We start from the raw sequence: 19,128 nt of genomic DNA, 5'->3' as shown, positions 1-19,128 counted from the left end.
TAAAGGCTGATCCGTTAATATTTGAACGGCAGTTGTTTCGTATCAAATCCAACAAAGTTAATTTGGATGTCAGGTAGCAATAATCGGTACATACTTCGTTGTTGGGGTTCTATATATATTGGTAAACAGCACGAATGAGGCACTTATTCCCTTCATCTGACAAAATAATAATAGTTAACTCACCAAATGCTGCCTATTAATATACTCACACGCCAATATCCTTCTTGTAGCACTGACTGCGCAATCCTCACTGCAATACAAATCGTTGGTGCCCGGTGCGGTAATCGTGTAGTCACGGTATACAAACCAACACTTAAAACATACCAACAGGTCACTCAGTTAATGCCATTTCCGTATTTGCTGGAGGTCACTACCCACGGCGCTGGGTGACACAGAGAGCAGTTAAACAATGGTAAATGCGGTCAGCCGTCATGCCGAAATCCGCCCTGCTCGTTTAGTAGTCAACAACTTACTTTTTCGGGGTCTCAACACTGACTACTTTCTGGCGCACTCGGCTCTCGACTATCGATAGCACCTACTGCGAGCTGCGTGAGGCAAAGATATATTGTTCTCCATGTGTAAGGGGCGGTTGACTCCTTAAATGTTGCGCAATTCTGCCTAAAAATATGCTTCGTGTTAAAAACTCTTTATTATTCTTTACTTTTTACTCTACTGCTGACGGTTTATCAAATAGATGCAGTAAAAACTTTTATTCATGGCAACACCATACCTGTTTTTCACTAGCACTGTTATTTTGACGTGTGCATAAAATATCACTTACAAAATACAACATAAAATTTTAAAACTACTTTCACTACATAAAATCCAACATATTATTATCATATAAACTGTATTTCAATTAAAATCACCATTAATTTCAATTTATTATCTGCATTAGTAGTGCAAAACTATATGAGCAATTGTCGGTACTACTATATTTTGTTACAATAATGACTCGCTTGAAAATAAACAGTAAATTTAATTACATCTGGCTTCTTTTGACTATTTTTTGCTTTTATAACTTTCATGGAATCGTGGTGAAGTGATGACTAGTGTCAATGAAGTTTCTCTCGGCGAGTTCATTCTTTGACAAAACGAAGTATAATGTTCCAAGAAGTTACTAAGATGCCAGCATGCCAATAACACAGCTACAAAACACTGCAGGATCTCACTTCACAATGCGTTGCCTGTGTTGCAAAATAGTGCTTATTATGAGTTCCACAATTGACAAGAGGCTCTCTTTGATTAGTGTGCAGCTTGAATAAATCTGGCCCACACAATATTCTTCATTGCTTCGAAAATCTTCTTGTGACCATGTACTGTGCCCACATACTTGCTCGACCACTTATAATTTGCCTGGCCACATATCACAACATTTTCGACGCAAAACACTGGCGTTGGCACTTCAACAAATACGTCCGTTCCTCCGGACAGATGCTTTGCAACTACTTCTCTGCCTTCAGCTCTGCGAACACGAGCAGTCTTACCAACGACGATATTGTTACTGTGCTTTACACAATAGAAACTTCCCAGACGTGGTCAGCATATTTACTTCAATGATTTGACACGAATAATTCTTACTTATCCTATCAACAACAAATAAAATTTTCATAAACACCAATAACTGAAATAATTCATTAATACATGTATTTACAAAAATGGTTATGCAATCGAGATATCAAGGTAGCTGAAATGTACGTGAGGTAGTGGGTTGTAGTGTTGTAAGCTCTCGTAAGAGAACGAGTCAGATGAGCTGGCATGCATCACCAAAAGGTCACGGTGACTGACAGAAAGTGTGCAGGTGCTCAACTTCTACATCTACATCTACATCTACATGACTACTCTGCAATTCACGTTTAAGTGCTTGGCAGAGGGTTCATCGAACCACAATCATACTATCTCTCTACTATTCCACTCCCGAACAGCGAGCGGGAAAAACGAACACCTAAACCTTTCTGTTCGAGCTCTGATTTCTCTTATTTTATTTTGATGATCATTCCTACCTATGTAGGTTGGGCTCAACAAAATATTTTCGCATTCGGAAGAGAAAGTTGGTGACTGAAATTTCGTAAAAAGGTCTCGCCGCGACGAAAAACGTCTATGCTGTAATGACTTCCATCCCAACTCGTGTATCATATCTGCCACTCTCTCTCCCCTATAACGCGATAATACAAAACGAGCTGCCCTTCTTTGCACCCTCTCGATGCCCTCCGTCAATCCCACCTGGTAAGGATCCCACACCGCGCAGCAATATTCTAACAGAGGACGAACGAGTGTAGTGTAAGCTGTCTCTTTAGTGGACTTGTTGCATCTTCTAAGTGTCCTGCCAATGAAACGCAACCTTTGGCTCGCCTTCCCAACAATATTATCTATGTGGTCCTTCCAACTGAAGTTGATCGTAATTTTAACACCCAGGTACTTAGTTGAATTGACAGCCTTGAGAATTGTACTATTTATCGAGTAATCGAATTCCAACGGATTTCTTTTGGAACTCATGTGGATCATCTCACACTTTTCGTTATTTAGCGTCAACTGCCACCTGCCACACCATACAGCAATCTTTTCTAAATCGCTTTGCAGCTGATACTGGTCTTCGGATGACTTTACTAGACAGTAAATTACAGCATCATCTGCGAACAGTCTAAGGGAACTGCTCAGATTGTCACCCAGGTCATTTATATAGATCAGGAACAGTAGAGGTCCCAGGACGCTTCCCTGGGGAACACCTGATATCACTTCAGTTTTACTCGATGATTTGTCGTCTAGTACTACGAACTGCGACCTTCCTGACAGGAAATCACGAATCCAGTCGCACAACTTAGACGATACCCCATAGCTCCGCAGCTTGATTAGAAGTCGCTTGTGAGGAACAGTGTCCAAAGCTTTCCGGAAATCTAGAAATACGGAATCAACTTGAGATCCCCTGTCGATAGCGGCCATTACTTCATGCGAATAAAGAGCTAGCTGCGTTGCACAAGAGCGATGTTTTGTGAAGCCATGCTGATTACGTGTCAATAGATCGTTCCCTTCGAGGTGATTCATAATGTTTGAATACAGTATATGCTCCAAAACCCTACTGCAAACCGACGTCAATGATATAGGTCTGTAGTTAAATGGATTACTCCTACTACCCTTCTTGAACACTGGTGCGACCTGCGCAATTTTCCAATCTGTAGGTACAGATCTATCCGTGAGCGAGCAGTTGTATATGAGTGCTAAGTAGGGAGCTATAGTATCAGCGTAATCTGTAAGGAACCTAATCGGTATACAATCTGGACCTGAAGACTTGCCCGTATCAAGCGTTATGAGGTGCTTCGCAACCCCTAAGGTATCTACTTCTAAGAAACTCATGCTAGCAGATGTTCGTGTTTCAAATTCTGATATATTCCATTCGTCTTCCCTGGTGAAGGAATTTCGGAAAACTGCGTTCAATAACTCCGCTTTAGCGGCACAGTCGTCGATAACAATACTGCGCAGCGAAGGTATTGACTGCGTCTTGCCGCTTGTGTACTTTACATACGATCAGAATTTCTTCGGATTTTCTACCAAATTTCGAGACAATGTTTCGTTGTGGAACCTATTAAAGGCATCTCGCATCGAAGTATGTGCCAAATTTCGCGCGTCTGTAAATTTTAGCCCATCTTCAGGATTTCGCGTTCTTCTGAACTTTGCATGCTTTTTCCGTTGCCTCTGCAACAGCGTTCGGACCTTTTTTGTGTACCACGGGGGATCCGTTCCATCTCTTACCAATTTATGAGGTATGAATATCTCAATTGCTGTTGCTACTATATCTTTGAATTTGAGCCACATCTCGTCTACATTCGCATAGTCAGTTCGGAAGGAATGGAAATTGTCTTTTAGGAAGGCTTCTAGTGGCACTTTATCCGCTTTTTTAAATAAAATTATTTTGCGTTTGTTTCTGATGGATTTGGAAGAAATGGTATTGAGCCTAGCTACAATGACCTTGTGATCACTAATCCCTGTATCAGTCATGATGCTCTCTATCAGCTCTGGATTGTTTGTGGCCAAGAGGCCACTAGTGATCCGTCACGATGTCATGTTCCTGCCAGGATTCCGTGCTCGCGTCCTCAGGGAGTCCAAACATCTGTGATTGCAGAGGTGCAGCATCACGTGTATCGCCATCTATGGGGCCATTGGTATCTACAGAAAGGAAACGCCTATCATTGTCCTATCTCCTTTACATCAGTCTATTTCTCGATCTTAGTGCATACACTGAAGTAGATGTACACGGCGTGGGAGCAGCTTTCTCACCTTGTCACATGACTTTTCCATTATTACTCCCCCCCCCCCTACAATCAGTTAGAGACTGACACCTGTAGAGGTGCTTTACAAAAGCACCACTTTCAAATCTACTTGAAAATGGCCTGGATGTGAAGCCTGAATTTGGTCGTGTACTTAAGAGATGTATATATCAGGAAATGGAGTGGCTTTAAATTAATAGAACTGATAATCCACATTATTGTAGCTACTAAGAACATCAGATCAAGAGGGCTTGTTTAGAAAGAAGCTTCAGACTGGCCATATATCTGTCATACACTTTACATGGATTTGATATCAAGGGTACCTAAAAGCAATGTAGAAGCTTAATAAGTCTTTATGTATGATGATAGTAAAATTGTATTTTTAATTTCATTTTTGGTACAGATATAGCTTAATTACAATTTTTAATCGTCTTTACAATAAAGACTATGTCGTAAGCCCATTTAAAGAGGTCTGTGCATGTTGATTTGTTAGTGGATATGGAATAATGTGCGCATTTCTGGTCATTACCAGGTCGGTACACCTGCTGACAATGTACTCACCGGTGATAGCGGTGACCCGACTGAGCGCAAACCCTTTCCTGGGGATAGTGGCTCAGGGAGCGGCAAAGTTCACTGCCTACTACCTGGTGAACTACTTTGGAGCGAGGTTCGGTCGCCGTTGGCCCGGCGTGGCCAGTGCACTCTTGGCTGCAATGGCCTGTCTCCTCATCTTCTACCTGCTGTCTGGTGAGCTGCGACCATGTCTCTCTGCTGATTTAGCCTCTATCTTATCTAAAAATAGGATGAAAATCGTAAGATAGATCACAGTTAGTTGTCAATAGTCAGAGAAGACTGCTGTGATAACCAAGTGGGTCAAGTATGAGATCAGTACAGATGGAGCAGATCCAGGAATGTTCGCTTCTCTGTTGCTCATAGGCTGTGGCAATTAAGAACCACAGGTTGAGATATTGACGAAATTCAATAATAAATGGCCATGTACAGTAATGCACAATGATGGTCAAACGCGCTGTTACACGTACTAAGGTTTAGAATGCCATCCCCATTGCAAATTTCGTAGGGTGGAAGGGTTGTACTGCTGTTGATTCTCCTTGGCTTAATGGAATAGTAGACATTTTGCTTTCAGCAAGGGGTAAAGGAATTTTTTCCTTTTCCTATTTACAGGAATAAGTCACTGCAGGTAATCGAATTGATCACGAATGGGATAGAAGATCTTATGGGGGGATACAATACAACAAACGAGAAAACAATATACTGCCTTAACTCGACTCAACAAATACTCAAATATACTAATTAATACACTGTACAGCTATCAGCTACATAGGTAGTCCATAAATTTAATCAGCATGAGAATGGCAAAAATGTCAACGATGTGATTCACAGTTATATAAGCACAAATCTACTGAAATTTAATCTAAATCATGAAGCAAGTAATCGCTAAGTGAATATTCAGCTGCTTCGTCGATGGGGGAGAACAAAAATAAGGCAAAAACATAAAACTAAAAACATAACCAGTTATGGGAAAAAGACCGTTTGGTGGTGTTAGACAGTGGCCTTAGTGGTTTACAATGTCTGCTTGTTGCCTTTTGTTGCGCAACAGGTATTTTAGTACATGGAACGAGATCTATGTTACCTGATAGAGACGAATTAACAGCCTCATTTACCATAATCTACCCTATAATTTCCTAGTCCAGTATCAGGGGATCAAGGAATTTCTGAAAGTAACTACCGATGGCAGCACAATATATAGCAACAAGATTTAACTTGTTTTGAAAGTGGAGACCATCGTCAGTTCATAATTAAATACAAGCCCAGACACAAGGGTGCAACCCAAAAATCCTTGCTGAGAAAATATACAAAAGCAAATAATAATAAGTTATTTCTGTTGTAAGCAGTTGATGATGCTTACTATGATTGCATATAAAGTGGTTGTTTAAGAAAAAGTAAGAAATTCAGTTACAAGAGATGAAAAATAGTTATTCTACTTTACAAGTTAAGCTCTATTTTGTTAGTAACTAAGAGTAGCACATAATAAAATGAAGTTTTCTTGTAATATGCATCTCTTTGAAAATAAGGACCACCCCACACAATTTGCTATGACAGTCATCTGAGATGCATACTCAAAATCAATCAATTTTATCAGATAACATCTCAAAACTGGAACCCATTTATTTTAGGATTGACTTTAATTAACAAATACAAAGACCATTTACTGTCAAAAGATGCAAAATATATATTATATGTTATATCACTGTAAGTAATTAGATTTATAGACACACATTATTACTGTGTGTGCTGAAAAGGAAAAATTGTGATCACGTATGATAGAACCACACAAAAAGATTACGAGGAATAAATGTTACTATTGATGCCTTTCTATCTTTTTTAATATTGAAGATGCTTTAGAATATCTGCAGAATTTATATTATTCAGACATTATTCGATCATAGGTTTATTTATTCGCAACGTACCAAACACTTTTCAGAAATGCATTTAAAGATAGTATCTTCCAGTCATTATTGTTAAATTGCTTAATGTGTTACGATACAAGTATCATAAATTTATGTGTTGTATACTTATCAATTAATTGCTTAGTCCAGTGAACACACTATTTATTTTAAGATAATTATGTTACGTTTAAGTCCTTGTTGCTCAGCATTTGGAGCTTTTTATAACATGAAGTAACTGTAGTTTCACTTAGCATATGAGAAAATGGTTGAAGTAAAAAAGGAGAGGAAGTAAAATAGTGCACCAGCTATAATTTTAGGTTTTAGTGTAAACTATCCACACAAAAATAACACAGACAGAATATAATTTAAATGTAAACAAAAATATTGAGCAATTTCGTACATACTGGTTTAAGAAGGGGTGTATTATAACAACAAAGGAATCCAACCATTTAAGAGAAAATGGAATCCTGGATTTGAAATTTGATTAACAAAATGATACTGATCAAATTTCAACTGTTAGCATTAAATTATGTACGTATGTCTGAAAACTGTATACAAATGAAGTAAAGGGTCAAAAAGAGTTGCATATATCATGAATTACAGGATGGGTTTATTTTCAAGCTGTTTCTTCACACCTATGTATGTGCATGTCAAGCTGGATTTACATGTCTACCTCAGAAGTACAGTAACACAAAAAGCTAAAACCGAAACTGCACCAAAAAAGTTTGCAAAATTCACAGACAGATGGAGCACATAATCTTCCACTCTGTTAGAGTAAGGTTGTGGTGTTCCTGTTTAATCGCTGGTCCAGGGAAAGATCAAAATGTTAATACGAAAGCTCAATCTATTGCTGGCATGTAAATGTATGTCTCTTCCTCAGAACTGAACATACATAATTCTCGTTTTGTACAGCGCACATCGCGGGTGCAGGCATCGTGATGGCGACCATGCTGATGCAGTTCAGCACCATTGGCAACCTGGGCATGGCCAACCTGCAGAGCATCGAGTTGCACCCCACGTGTCTCCGCCAGATCGCCACGAGTGTCGAGTGGGCAGTTGCTGGGATTGCCATGTCTTCCCTGCCCTACCTGGCTTTGATGGTACGTGAAATGTAAGATGCTTTACATCAGTAGGTGGAAAAATAAGCTTTACTGCTCGATTACAAGGTTGTTCATCCAAATTCAGTAGCAGACGCTGCAGGAGAGGTGTTTTGGACCATACAGAGGTACGTTAAAATTTTGAGAGCACATGATCAAAGAAGTGCCAAGTACAACATTAGTTCCTCCGACGCACACTATCTGAACTATCGGGACACCCATCTGTAATGCGAAATTGACCACTAGATGTCACGAGAGGCGGATGCGCCAATATAAAACGAGGCGAGGAGTAGTGTGCTGTCAGTAGAGAAACAGCAACAGCAGAATTTGACTTTCAGAAGAGCTCAGTGCTTCGGTCGTGGACAGTCATTGGCTATTGGCTGAGTAGCCCATTGGCCCATTGGCTGAGTGGCGTATCATCAGGGACATTTCAACTCTTCTAAAGCTGCCTATGTTGACTGTTGGTGATGTGATTGTGAAGTGGAAATGCGAAGGAACGATCACAGCTAAACCAAAATCAGACAGATCAGACTTCATATGCTGATGGACAGGGACCAACGAACATTATGGAGTGTGGTCAAAAGAAATCGGTGGACGTACTGACTTGGGAGCTCCAAAGTGATTTTAGCAATTCAGCTAGCACAATGTCTTACATATGGAGTCAAAAGAATGGAATATAGTTGTCGACCAGGTGTTCATAGTCCATCCATTTATGTAATCAGTTCTAAGCGACACTTGACGTGATGTAAAGAGTGACGCCACTGGACACTGGATGACTGGAGACGAGTAATTTGGAGTGATGAATCTCACTATAACCTGTGACTATGTGACTATCCGATGGGAGGGTTCGGGTTTGGCAAATGCCTCGAGAACATTATCTGCCGTCAATGTCTAATGCCAACAGAGAAGTATGGAGGAGGTGGTGCTACCACATGAGGGGGGGGGGGGGGTTGTGTGGTTTTGATGTGGTCCCCTTAGTGCGTTTAAGGAAACGGTAAAGGCAAAAGGATAGGAACACACTTTACACCATTGTATACGGTGTACAGTAGCGCAACAGTTCAGAAACGATGACTGGATCAACATGACAATTCACTTTGTCATACACCAATGTCTGTGAAGCAATGGTTTGTAGACAGAGTCATTCCTGAAATGGACTGGCCTGCCCAAAGTCCGGAGCTGAACCCAACACAACACTTTTGTGATGAGATAGTACTTGGACTTCGCTCCAGATCTTCTCTGGTTTCGGCTATTGAGGAACGATGGAGTGCCATTCCTCCACAGACGTTCAAACTACGCATTGAAAGTGTCCTCATTAGAAATCATGCTGTCGATGAGGGCGAAGGGCTGGACACATCCATTATTAACTTCCAGTTATAGGTGTCGGAATACTTTTGATAAGACAGTGTAATTTCTGAAAAAAAAAACCACTTTGCGTTAAAATCAGAGATGCGGTATTCGGGTCCATTCAGAGATATTTCGGCAGTAATTCTGGCGGACCGCCATTCTGAACTGTAGCAGGAAAGAGTCGCACCACAATGTCGTTTTGATATGTGCATATAACTATAGATATAGCAGACTGATACAGTTATTGTCACTTACATTCCCTTAACATGAGGTAAACAATGGTCTCCATTGACGATGAATCTGATACCAAATGTGAAGAAATCAACACGACAGATCAAATATGTCTCAGAAAATCCAAAGCAAGTGTGATCACTTTGTTGTAAATTTTCAACCAGTGTAATAACGAATTTGAGACAAAAACTGTAAAAGTTTAGATGATAGGGCCAATGCGACAGATAAATTCCAAAAAATAACAATATCTTTCTGTTAGACGCATTTCTCTCTTGTTGATACTTTTCATAAACCAGCCTAAAAAATAAGGACCACATCTTCATTGCCATCAAGTTTGTCTGGCGATGTAGAATATAAACCTGTCCTATTGCCCTGGATGGGATGGAAAAAGAAGATTTACAATCCTTGGAGTATTTTATTTCCCTGAAGTTCAGCGAGTTGTTTGGACAGCGCCTAATAATTCAGCTGTACTGGAATTCTGTACATTTGGGGAAATACTGGGTGGTCATAACTAAACTGGCAGTGTTCCTAGCGTTGCAGTGCTGGCTATATAAATCACAGGACGTTGAAACATTGTAGATGTATCCATCATCCGGTACGCTCGCAGAGTGTGATAAAAAAATTATAGTTCCATTTTCTGCCACCAGGTGAAAATATGGAGCTATGAGCAGCCAGAATGTGATGTAGGTGCAGGGAAAGAATATTTCCCAGCCACATTCATGAACGTGTAAAATTGGTCCAATTTTGAAGAGCACCATTGTGGAAACTGGTGATCCAAAAAATATGCGGATGGTCTCATTCAATGCAGAATTTCATGCCCTACAACTTTTAATTCCACTACGTTTTCGATATTGTGAGTTATTTACTAGATATAATCACAAAACCGAAAAAATACCACTTTTTCGGGTACATTTTTGCCCCCCACCACTTTTCCACAACTCCGCCGAGGGGGAAAACCTAGGATAGTCATACTAGGACACAAACGAAGCCATTAAAACAATAAAACGTTTGTAGCAATTCTACTGGACTACATGTCATCCAGTTCTGTGCATGCCACAAAACGAAGGGAGAAGTCATGACGTTGTAGCCTATCTTGGAGCTTCATTTTTTGCGCATTCTGAATCTCGGAGGGATACCACTGTAAAATGCTCCGAAAAATCTTTGGAACAATTGGCCAGGGAAGAGACAATTTCTGTGATAACTTGAGCGGTGGATGCAAATTTTAAAGCGAGTGCTGCACTTCATCAACAACTGCCGTGGGAATGGGCTGCCTCCCTTTCCCATCTGCACCACCATTGTCCACCTGTTTCTTCAGGTTAATTGATCGTATTCCTTAGCCCATTTACTATCTTCACAGCTGTTCCTATCGGTGATATACTCACCCTGCAGCGATGTGGTTGCTGTCGTTGTGGTAAAACAACTTTACCGACAGTGTACATCTTTTTCTCAACGGCCACTGCATTTCATATACCCTTTACACCAATTATCACTTCATAAAAGAAATCAACACGCATCGCCTTGCGACGTACAGCATATTGACATCGAAACAACAGACATTTCACATTCTGACTGCTTACAGTGCCATATTTTCAACTGGTGGCAGAAAGTATTAACTACAGGTATTTCTTTTTCTGGATGCTTTGAAAGCTCAACGATTAGTGGACGTACCTGCGATATTTCAGCGTCCAGCAGCGTTTACAACCTGCACTGCAGCTCTTGGAACACCATAAGTATAATTATACCCATCGGGTACTTGTTTTAGCACCAAATTATACCCACCGGGTACTTGTTTTAGCACCCTTATATGGAATGGTCAATAAATAATTTGTTGGATAATAATGGAAATAGGTCATTCTCTAGTTGACATCGAGATCTATGTAAGTATGTGTAACACGTATATGTTACATATCTTTGTCATTTGTTATTTATTGCAATTTATAGTGTAAATGTTAATAATAATTTTATGGATGTGGTAATAATTGTAGTGAACTCGTCTCACTACGGTGAATTCGACGCTCTCTAGATTTTTCTTATAATGTCTGGGAGTGGTTTCACAAGAAGAGGCGTGACGTTGGGATCATGTACAACTTCGGTAGGCAATTAAAAAAAACATAATGTATAGGTAGTAAGGTACACTATCCTGGCAATTCCGAGAAATTCGCAAGAGAAGTTTTACGCCTCTATGTGCCTGTGCGAAAATGCTGGTAGAAAGAACTAATCGTGGGCAAATGGTACAGCCGGCGTGGTAGCTCAGCGTGTTTGGACAGAGGGTTAGCTGCCCTCTGTACTAAAAAGAAAAAAAAAAAAAAAACCAGAGTGAATGGACCAACGACGAACTTCAGGGAATATCACGGGACGTCCGCCTCAGACTATTGCAACGAACAAAATGAGCTAAAAAAAAGTAGTTAGATCTCACGTTTAGGAAGGACGTGTGCGAGGCGATGGTTCGAATCCAGCTACAGTGACTGCTAGTTCTTAATCTATGTCTTTCCCATCACCCGTGAAATTATTTGCTTTATATGACATTTGAGAGCTAATATTAAAAAAAATAATCCCACGTGCATTTTCGTGAAGTTGTGAATTTCATATGTTATTTCACTATTTACTATTTTTAATTAAATTTTGAACGACGGGGTGGGGGCTTGGAAAGCCTAGGCAAAACTCGATAAATAATGATGCGAATGACGTTGTTCACAGTCACTAATATAGTAAATCCCAATGAGTCAGAATACGAGAGTAATGAACAGTTACGCTTCGTATGCGCTCTCGATATCACTTGTTGCAGGATGGTGTTTGTCATACAGACGTGGAAAACAAATTGAAACGGTTTATACTACTTCGAATGAATTCAGTTTTCCAGCATTTACAGGGAATATTCAGGGTTTCTAAGGAAAAGCATACCTCGTTGACATTTTGAAACATTTCTCTTTCTTGCAACAGTTTGGATGCAAACTATGCGTAACGCGACATTTTGGCAAATATAGGTGCTGGAAACTGTTGATGTACAACGGAATGTAATTAAAGTTATTATGTAGTCAAATAACATGAAATGTACTAAAACTCCATGGAAACACACTTGGTTTTTTAGTTACATTACCTCTCAAATGTCATAAGTTAAGTGATTAAAAAAAAATATATTAACGAATAAGTGTGAGCAGGAGCCGAATCCTCCCCTCATATATGTTCGTCTTCGAAGCTCGAACGCTAATCACTTGACTACCACGAATTCGAACGACCAGCGCCTTCGTACAGGTACATCAGTTACATAATCGATGCGTAGAAATTATCTTGCGATTTTCTCGGAATTGCCACAGTAGTACATCTTGATACTTTCGCATTTTGTTGTTTTAATGGCCTACTAAAGACACACAAAGTTTGAAGTAAATCTGTGATCCCAACTTCATGGCCTCTCCTCGTTAGTATTTTCAGTGAGTATTTTGAGCTTCAGTTTTAACGTAGTCAGTTCGTGGGTCATTTTACAGTTGTGAAATAGAGGGCAATCCATATATATCTGATCTCCTTCCTCCGAAAGCTCGTAAACATGGGGAAGTTGTCTGGGAGAACTACAAGTACCGCCCGTTGTTGGCAAGTTGACCTTTGTTTCTGCGCTTGTTGTTATTTGTCCGGCATTATGCCGCACTTGCTCGGCTCGTGTTAGTTCGCTGGTGGTCTCGTTGGTCACGGTGTGTGAAGTCTAGCGACTGTATAGTTCGAGCAAATTAGTGATTCGTTCGCAGACTTCAACTGCCAGGAAGATGCAGTACACACGAGTTTCTATTATGAAAATACATTGGAAGACAAAGTCATTGGTTACAGCAGACAGAAAGATTCAATCTGCGCGATGTTACAGCAAAGCTAGCAATTTTATCAATTGTAAGAAAGCTGTAGACAACTGATGGAATAAAGGATGTCAGTTGCGAACATAAACAGTCGTTGAATGCAGAGGTTATTGATAATGTTCAAAGACACTGGAAGTACTCTCCAAGGAATTCATTTCGTCGATTGAGCCAGGATAGAGCTCCGAAGAAATCGTCATTGTGAGGATACGGAGTGCACTTCTTGCAAGCGTGAAAGAAACAGATCATGAGAAAAGAATGCGTTACTGTCGATAGTTTCAGACGTTTCTGATTCAACAGCCTCTGCATAACTTAGTTTACAGATGAGGCATGGTTGCATCTTCCAGGTTACATCAACACGCGAAACAGTTGATACTGGGCTGGTGTAAACCCCCGTATCATCCATGAAACACCACTGCATGATGAAAAGGTCGGTGTGTGGTCCTCAATGTCAGCTTCCAGGAGTTCTTTGATATGACTGAAGACTCTACAGACATCTTCAATACATTTGTGGAGCAGCTGGATGACACCGTACTTATAAAAGCTTAATTACAAGATATAGCAGCGTGTCGCACGCCTAGCGCTTCCATGTAACTTGTAACAAGTGTCTATGATGACCGAACAACCGACTCCCGACCCCCCCCCCCCCCCCCCCACTCTCTCTCCCATGCTTGTGGCGGTATCTTAAAAGCTTAGAGTACAGTCATAGACCACAGACCGCTGCATAACTTCGTGGGGCCAAGGTACACGAATTAAGCAATACTGGCGAGGATACATTTCACATAATGCATGGAATACAGTGAAAACAATGCACTAAAGTGTGCGTCATTTATGACGGCGGCCGAGTTTAGGTTCGTTCTGCGCATCTGACGTCACAAAACAGTCAGCCAATGGACAGAGAACGACGTCGCCAGAGCTCGACTGCAGTGCAGAGCACGGACGAGTGTCTTCAGGTTTACAAACCTTCAGTCATCGAGTAATTGAACAAAAGCAATGTCTTGATAGCAGACTTTCTTTTACAGAAAGTTTGGAAAAAGCATTCTTTATACCAACTGCTTCATATTCTATAAATTAATTAAACCAAACAAGCAATAAGCCTCCTAATTCAAGCGATAGCAAGGAAAGGTGTTTGTATCATTCTCACTAACCGCTTTTTCGCAATAAAGAACAGTGGTAACTGTTTATTTCCTGCTGTACTTCGACGAAATGTAAGTAATTCATAGTAATACCAACAGTGTTTATTTTCCGTGATATTTTAAAGTCCTCCGGGATATACATTGAATGACGAGCTGTGTTAGTGTAATGGTTAAAGTGTATGGCTGCAAAGCGAAAGGTTCTGAGTTCAAACTTTGTTTGGTGCTTAATATTTTCCTTATTTAAAAACAATATCTAAGTGTCTTACTTCATGAATTTTATTCTCTTGAATGTCATTTTTTTGAAATTTCTAGTGGCAACTAAAATCGACCATATGGAAAGTATACTCTATGGACTTTTACCTCTGCAAACTCTTCAAAATTTCGTGCAGTGGTTTACTAAATCTAATGCTGCACAATAACTGCGTTGGACATCGAAACAAAATTAAGCCATTTATGGGGGGAAGATATCAGTCAAGAACAAGTTATGAGTTCCAAAAGAAATCCGTTGGAATTCGATTACTCGATAAATAGTACAATTCTCAAGGCTGTCAATTCAACTAAGTACCTGGGTGTTAAAATTACGAACAACTTCAGTTGGAAGGACCACATAGATAATATTGTTGGGAAGGCGAGCCAAAGGTTGCGTTTCATTGGCAGGACACTTAGAAGATGCAACAAGTCCACTAAAGAGACAGCTTACACTACACTCGTTCGTCCTCTGTTAGAATATTGCTGCGCGGTGTGGGATCCTTACCAGGTGGGATTGACGGAGGGCATCGAGAGGGTGCAAAAAAAAGGGTAGCTCGTTTTGTATTATCGCGTTATAGGGGAGAGAGAGTGGCAGATATGATACACGAGTTGGGATGGAAGTCATTACAGCATAGACGTTTTTCGTCGCGGCGAGACCTTTTTACGAAATTTCAGTCACCAACTTTCTCTTCCGAATGCGAAAATATGTTGTTGAGCCCAACCTACATAGGTAGGAATGATCATCAAAATAAAATAAGGGAAATCAGAGCTCGAACGGAAAGGTTTAGGTGTTCGTTTTTCCCGCTCGCTGTTCGGGAGTGGAATAGTAGAGAGATAGTATGATTGTGGTTTGATGAACCCTCTGCCAAGCACTTAAATGTGAATTGCAGAGTAGTCATGCATGTAGATGTAAAAATCAAATTTTTGGGCCAAACATTTTTTATTAAATCGAATGATAAAGTGTGTCAAAGCAGTCGAAATACCATGTGTCTGCACAGGCGAACAATGCAATGATGACAAAACCGCGCACATTGCGGAATGCGGGGAGCACGTCTCTGTAGCAGCGAAAGGGTTAATGCGGCCATGGTGGCTTTACTTCATAAACTGCAAACTCCCCCTTAACGTAAGTTTGCGAACTATACTATGGCGCTGCTTCTCTTGGCGCGTACATCTGGTAGCGCAGCAATCTCCCGCGTCTGGGCGGGTATGAGCGAACCGCCATGATAAAAGAATTGAACTATAGTGCACTTGCACATCTGTGCTGGTGAAGGGCACTTTCAGCATTTGCTATGAGGACTTTGCATGTATGAGGTGGAGACCCAAAAGTAACCAGAATCGTAATGCTGCACATCGTGTACTTCTAGTAGCAGGTTGCGCCGCCAGAGGGCTGTAGTAGGAGCTCTGCTGAGTCATCCTTCCACGCGGCGTCACCCAACAGTGAGAAGTGTGGTTTCTTTGGCAGTTCTTTGAGTGTGCGTACAGTGCAGACGTGACACGAGGAAATGACTAGTTCTTACGAACAACGTGCGGCAGTAAAGTTTTGTTTCTTGCTCGGCAAGAACGCAACAGAAACTGTTGCGATGACTCAGGCAGCTCTTAGTAAAATGCAAGAGTACGAATGGTTTTCTCGCTTTAAAAAGGGAGAAATGGTGGTCGAAGATCAGCCCCATTCCGGTCGACCTTCAACTGCTCAAAGCGAAAACAACATCGACAAAATCCATGATCTAATAAGTGAAGATCGACGCAGGACAATCGACCAACTCGAGAACTTGTCCAAGTTGTCCTGGAGCTCAATTCTGCGCATCTTGACCATCGATTTGGGTATGTGAAGAGTGGCAGCAAAATTCGTGCTGAAGCTTCTTACTGGAGATCAAAGGGATCGTCGCGTTCAAGTGTGTCTCGAAATGAAGGACGCTTTCAAAGATGATCCACATTTTTTCAACAAAATCATTACCGGTGATGAGTCATGGTGCTATGGGTACGATCCAGAAAGTAAACAATAGTCATCAGAATGGAAGTCACCTGGCTCATCTCGACCAAAAAAGCTCAACAAGAAAATCGAATGAGAAGACGATGTTGATCTTTTTTTTTGGCATCAAAGGGATCGTACATTCTGAATTTGTCCCTGAAAATCAGACAGTAAACCAACAATTCTATTTGGATGTTACGAAATGGCTTCACAGAAGTTTGCCACGAAAACGTCCGCCTTTGTGGGATTCTGGCGTGTGGTTCCTGCATCACGACAACGTTCCCGCGCACACGACTCTCAGCGTTCGCCAGTTTTTGGCCTCAACGAAGACGATTACCTTGACCCACGCGCCCTATTCGCCGGATTTAGCACCCTCGGACTTGTACCTATTCCCGAAGATGAAAAGAGACTTGAGATGGAAGCGTTTTGCGGATGTGGAAGATGTAAAACGTAATGTCATGAAAGTGCTAGCAGGTATCAAAGAGGACGAAATTAAAAGGTGCTTCGAACACTGTAATGAATGTTTGAACAAGTATATTAATGCTAAAGGAGAGCACTTCGAAGGAGATTAAGGTTGTATTTGAAAACAATAAAGCATATGCTTTCTAGAAAGAAATTCCGGTTATTTTTGGGTCCCCCCTCGTATGTATGATATTTATCATCTCCTAAAATTGCAGATGTGCCCCATTATTGGTTGAGAAGTTCTAAATTATTAAAGTAGCTCATGCTTATATGGATCGAACTGTATGTCGATGTAGGCGCGAAGGCGTAGCAGGATTGCAAATTAGAGAGTATATAAATGTTTACGTCGAGTTTGCAGATAGTGTACAGTCTAATTAGGTGTTCATTGTATATTAGGAGAGGTGGGAATTTGATGAGGGGGTAAAGGATCCACATGAGGGAAACTAAACAGATGCTCAAGGATTTAGAGGGAGTAATAGAACGTTGGTGGAGAGTACATCCGTGCAACGCTGGCACAGCAGACTATAGGTCAGATCATGGTACATGTGGAGGACAGTGCAGGGGTGCAATCACTTTTTTGCTCAGTTAATAGGTTTTGTAATGTCATTCTGGTGCGGGCTTTCCGTTGGGTGGTTAGCAGGGAGGCTTTAGAGTCGTAATAATTCACGTGGAAACATCTGTGATTGGTGTCTTTCATTCTCACTACCTACAAATATCTTTTCCTTTCACAGGACGACAAGCGACTTCCCTTCGCCATCCTCGCAGCCCTGAACTTGGTGGTAGCGTTTTCCGTGTCGTTCCTGCCGGAATCTGCGCTTCAGCGATTGCCGGAGACGTTAAGGGACGGTGCCGTCTTCGGCAGAGGACAGCCTTACTGGAGCTGGAAACCCAAGCCGACACCAGAGTACGCCAAGGGATAAAACAGCTACAGAAGTTCCTTTCAGTTTAGAAGGAATGTTAGTGCGGTGCTGGCAACCTTCGACTTCTGTTTACTGACGGTGCACATGACTTGCTCGGCCTACTATGAACGAATAACAGTGCACTTCGAGCTCTATTTCTAATCTGTAAACAGTAGCACGAAAATAAAGCCTGACCTGGAATAGATTATAATTTATGGCCGTTCTATCCAGTAAATGCTACATGCCAAAATAAACTGACATGGAATCCGCACCTACTGCGCTATCCAAAAAATAAAAAGAAACCCTCATAATAGACTAAAACTACATATTACACTCCTAACAAAGTCTTAGTCTGACGAGTAATCCTCTTACGCTAACGTCGTCTGCATTCATACCAGTTTCCCCTCGCATTTTTAATTTTAACACTAACTCCAAAAATACTCTAATGCTATGCAACCCGCTTCGCCCTCTGACCCTCCCATTACCCCCTCCCCCTCCCTCCCCGCCTGTTACACTTACATGCTCTCCACATCCTGTTCCAACAAAACTTAATCACCTCCCACAAGGTGCCCAGGAAATCTCGCCCAGAGATCTACCCATCCTTCCAGCTTTAACAAAATCCTCTTCAAATGGTTCAAATGTCTCTGAGCACTAAGGGACCTAACTTCCGTGATCACCAGTGCCCTAGAATTTAGAACTACTTAAACCAAACTAACCTAAGGGCATCACACACATCCATTCCCGAGGCAGGATTCGAACCTGCGACCGTAGCGATCACGCGGTTCCAGACTGTAGCGCCTAGAACCGCTCGGCCAGACAGAATCCTCTTCTTCCTCTCGATGTCAGCGCTACAGTTCGTAGCTCCTCGCCACTTCTATGGGCCCTCTGCCCCACCTCTTCACTCCCACATTGTTTCGGAAACAGTCTTCCCCTCACATACTGATTCTGTACCTGTAGTGAAATGAAGTTTTCCATTTAATACATTTTTTTTAAATTAAAAACAAACAATATTTTATTTACAATTTGAAATGTAAAAAAGCTTGTTTTAATAATTTTAGAAAGACGCACATATTTCGTATTTTTAAATTTTTGTAAACTCTTTATATGTTTTATGACTGCTGTTCCTAAAGAACAGTAATGTAACACATAGAGTCCTGACGAACGATGCGTGCAAA

At 41.1% G+C, this 19,128-nt stretch overlaps 1 protein-coding gene across 1 annotated transcript in view; it reads left to right on the top strand.

Annotated features, from left to right (window-relative positions):
* The window catches only part of LOC126355857 (solute carrier family 22 member 7-like), a 114,881-nt gene extending 96,671 nt beyond the window's left edge, over positions 1-18,210 (top strand). The window contains exons 8-10 of the mRNA XM_050006345.1: positions 4,795-5,009; positions 7,643-7,830; positions 17,786-18,210. Coding sequence (XP_049862302.1) covers positions 4,795-5,009; positions 7,643-7,830; positions 17,786-17,974 — 592 coding nt within the window. The 3' untranslated portion in view covers positions 17,975-18,210. The remainder of the gene's footprint in view (positions 1-4,794; positions 5,010-7,642; positions 7,831-17,785) is intronic.
* Positions 18,211-19,128: the final 918 nt, after the last annotated feature.

Source organism: Schistocerca gregaria, chromosome 3, assembly GCF_023897955.1.
Source record: "Schistocerca gregaria isolate iqSchGreg1 chromosome 3, iqSchGreg1.2, whole genome shotgun sequence".
Taxonomy (NCBI): domain Eukaryota; kingdom Metazoa; phylum Arthropoda; class Insecta; order Orthoptera; family Acrididae; genus Schistocerca; species Schistocerca gregaria.
Note: the sequence above shows the minus strand (reverse complement) of the source record. Positions and strands in the feature narration are given on the sequence as shown.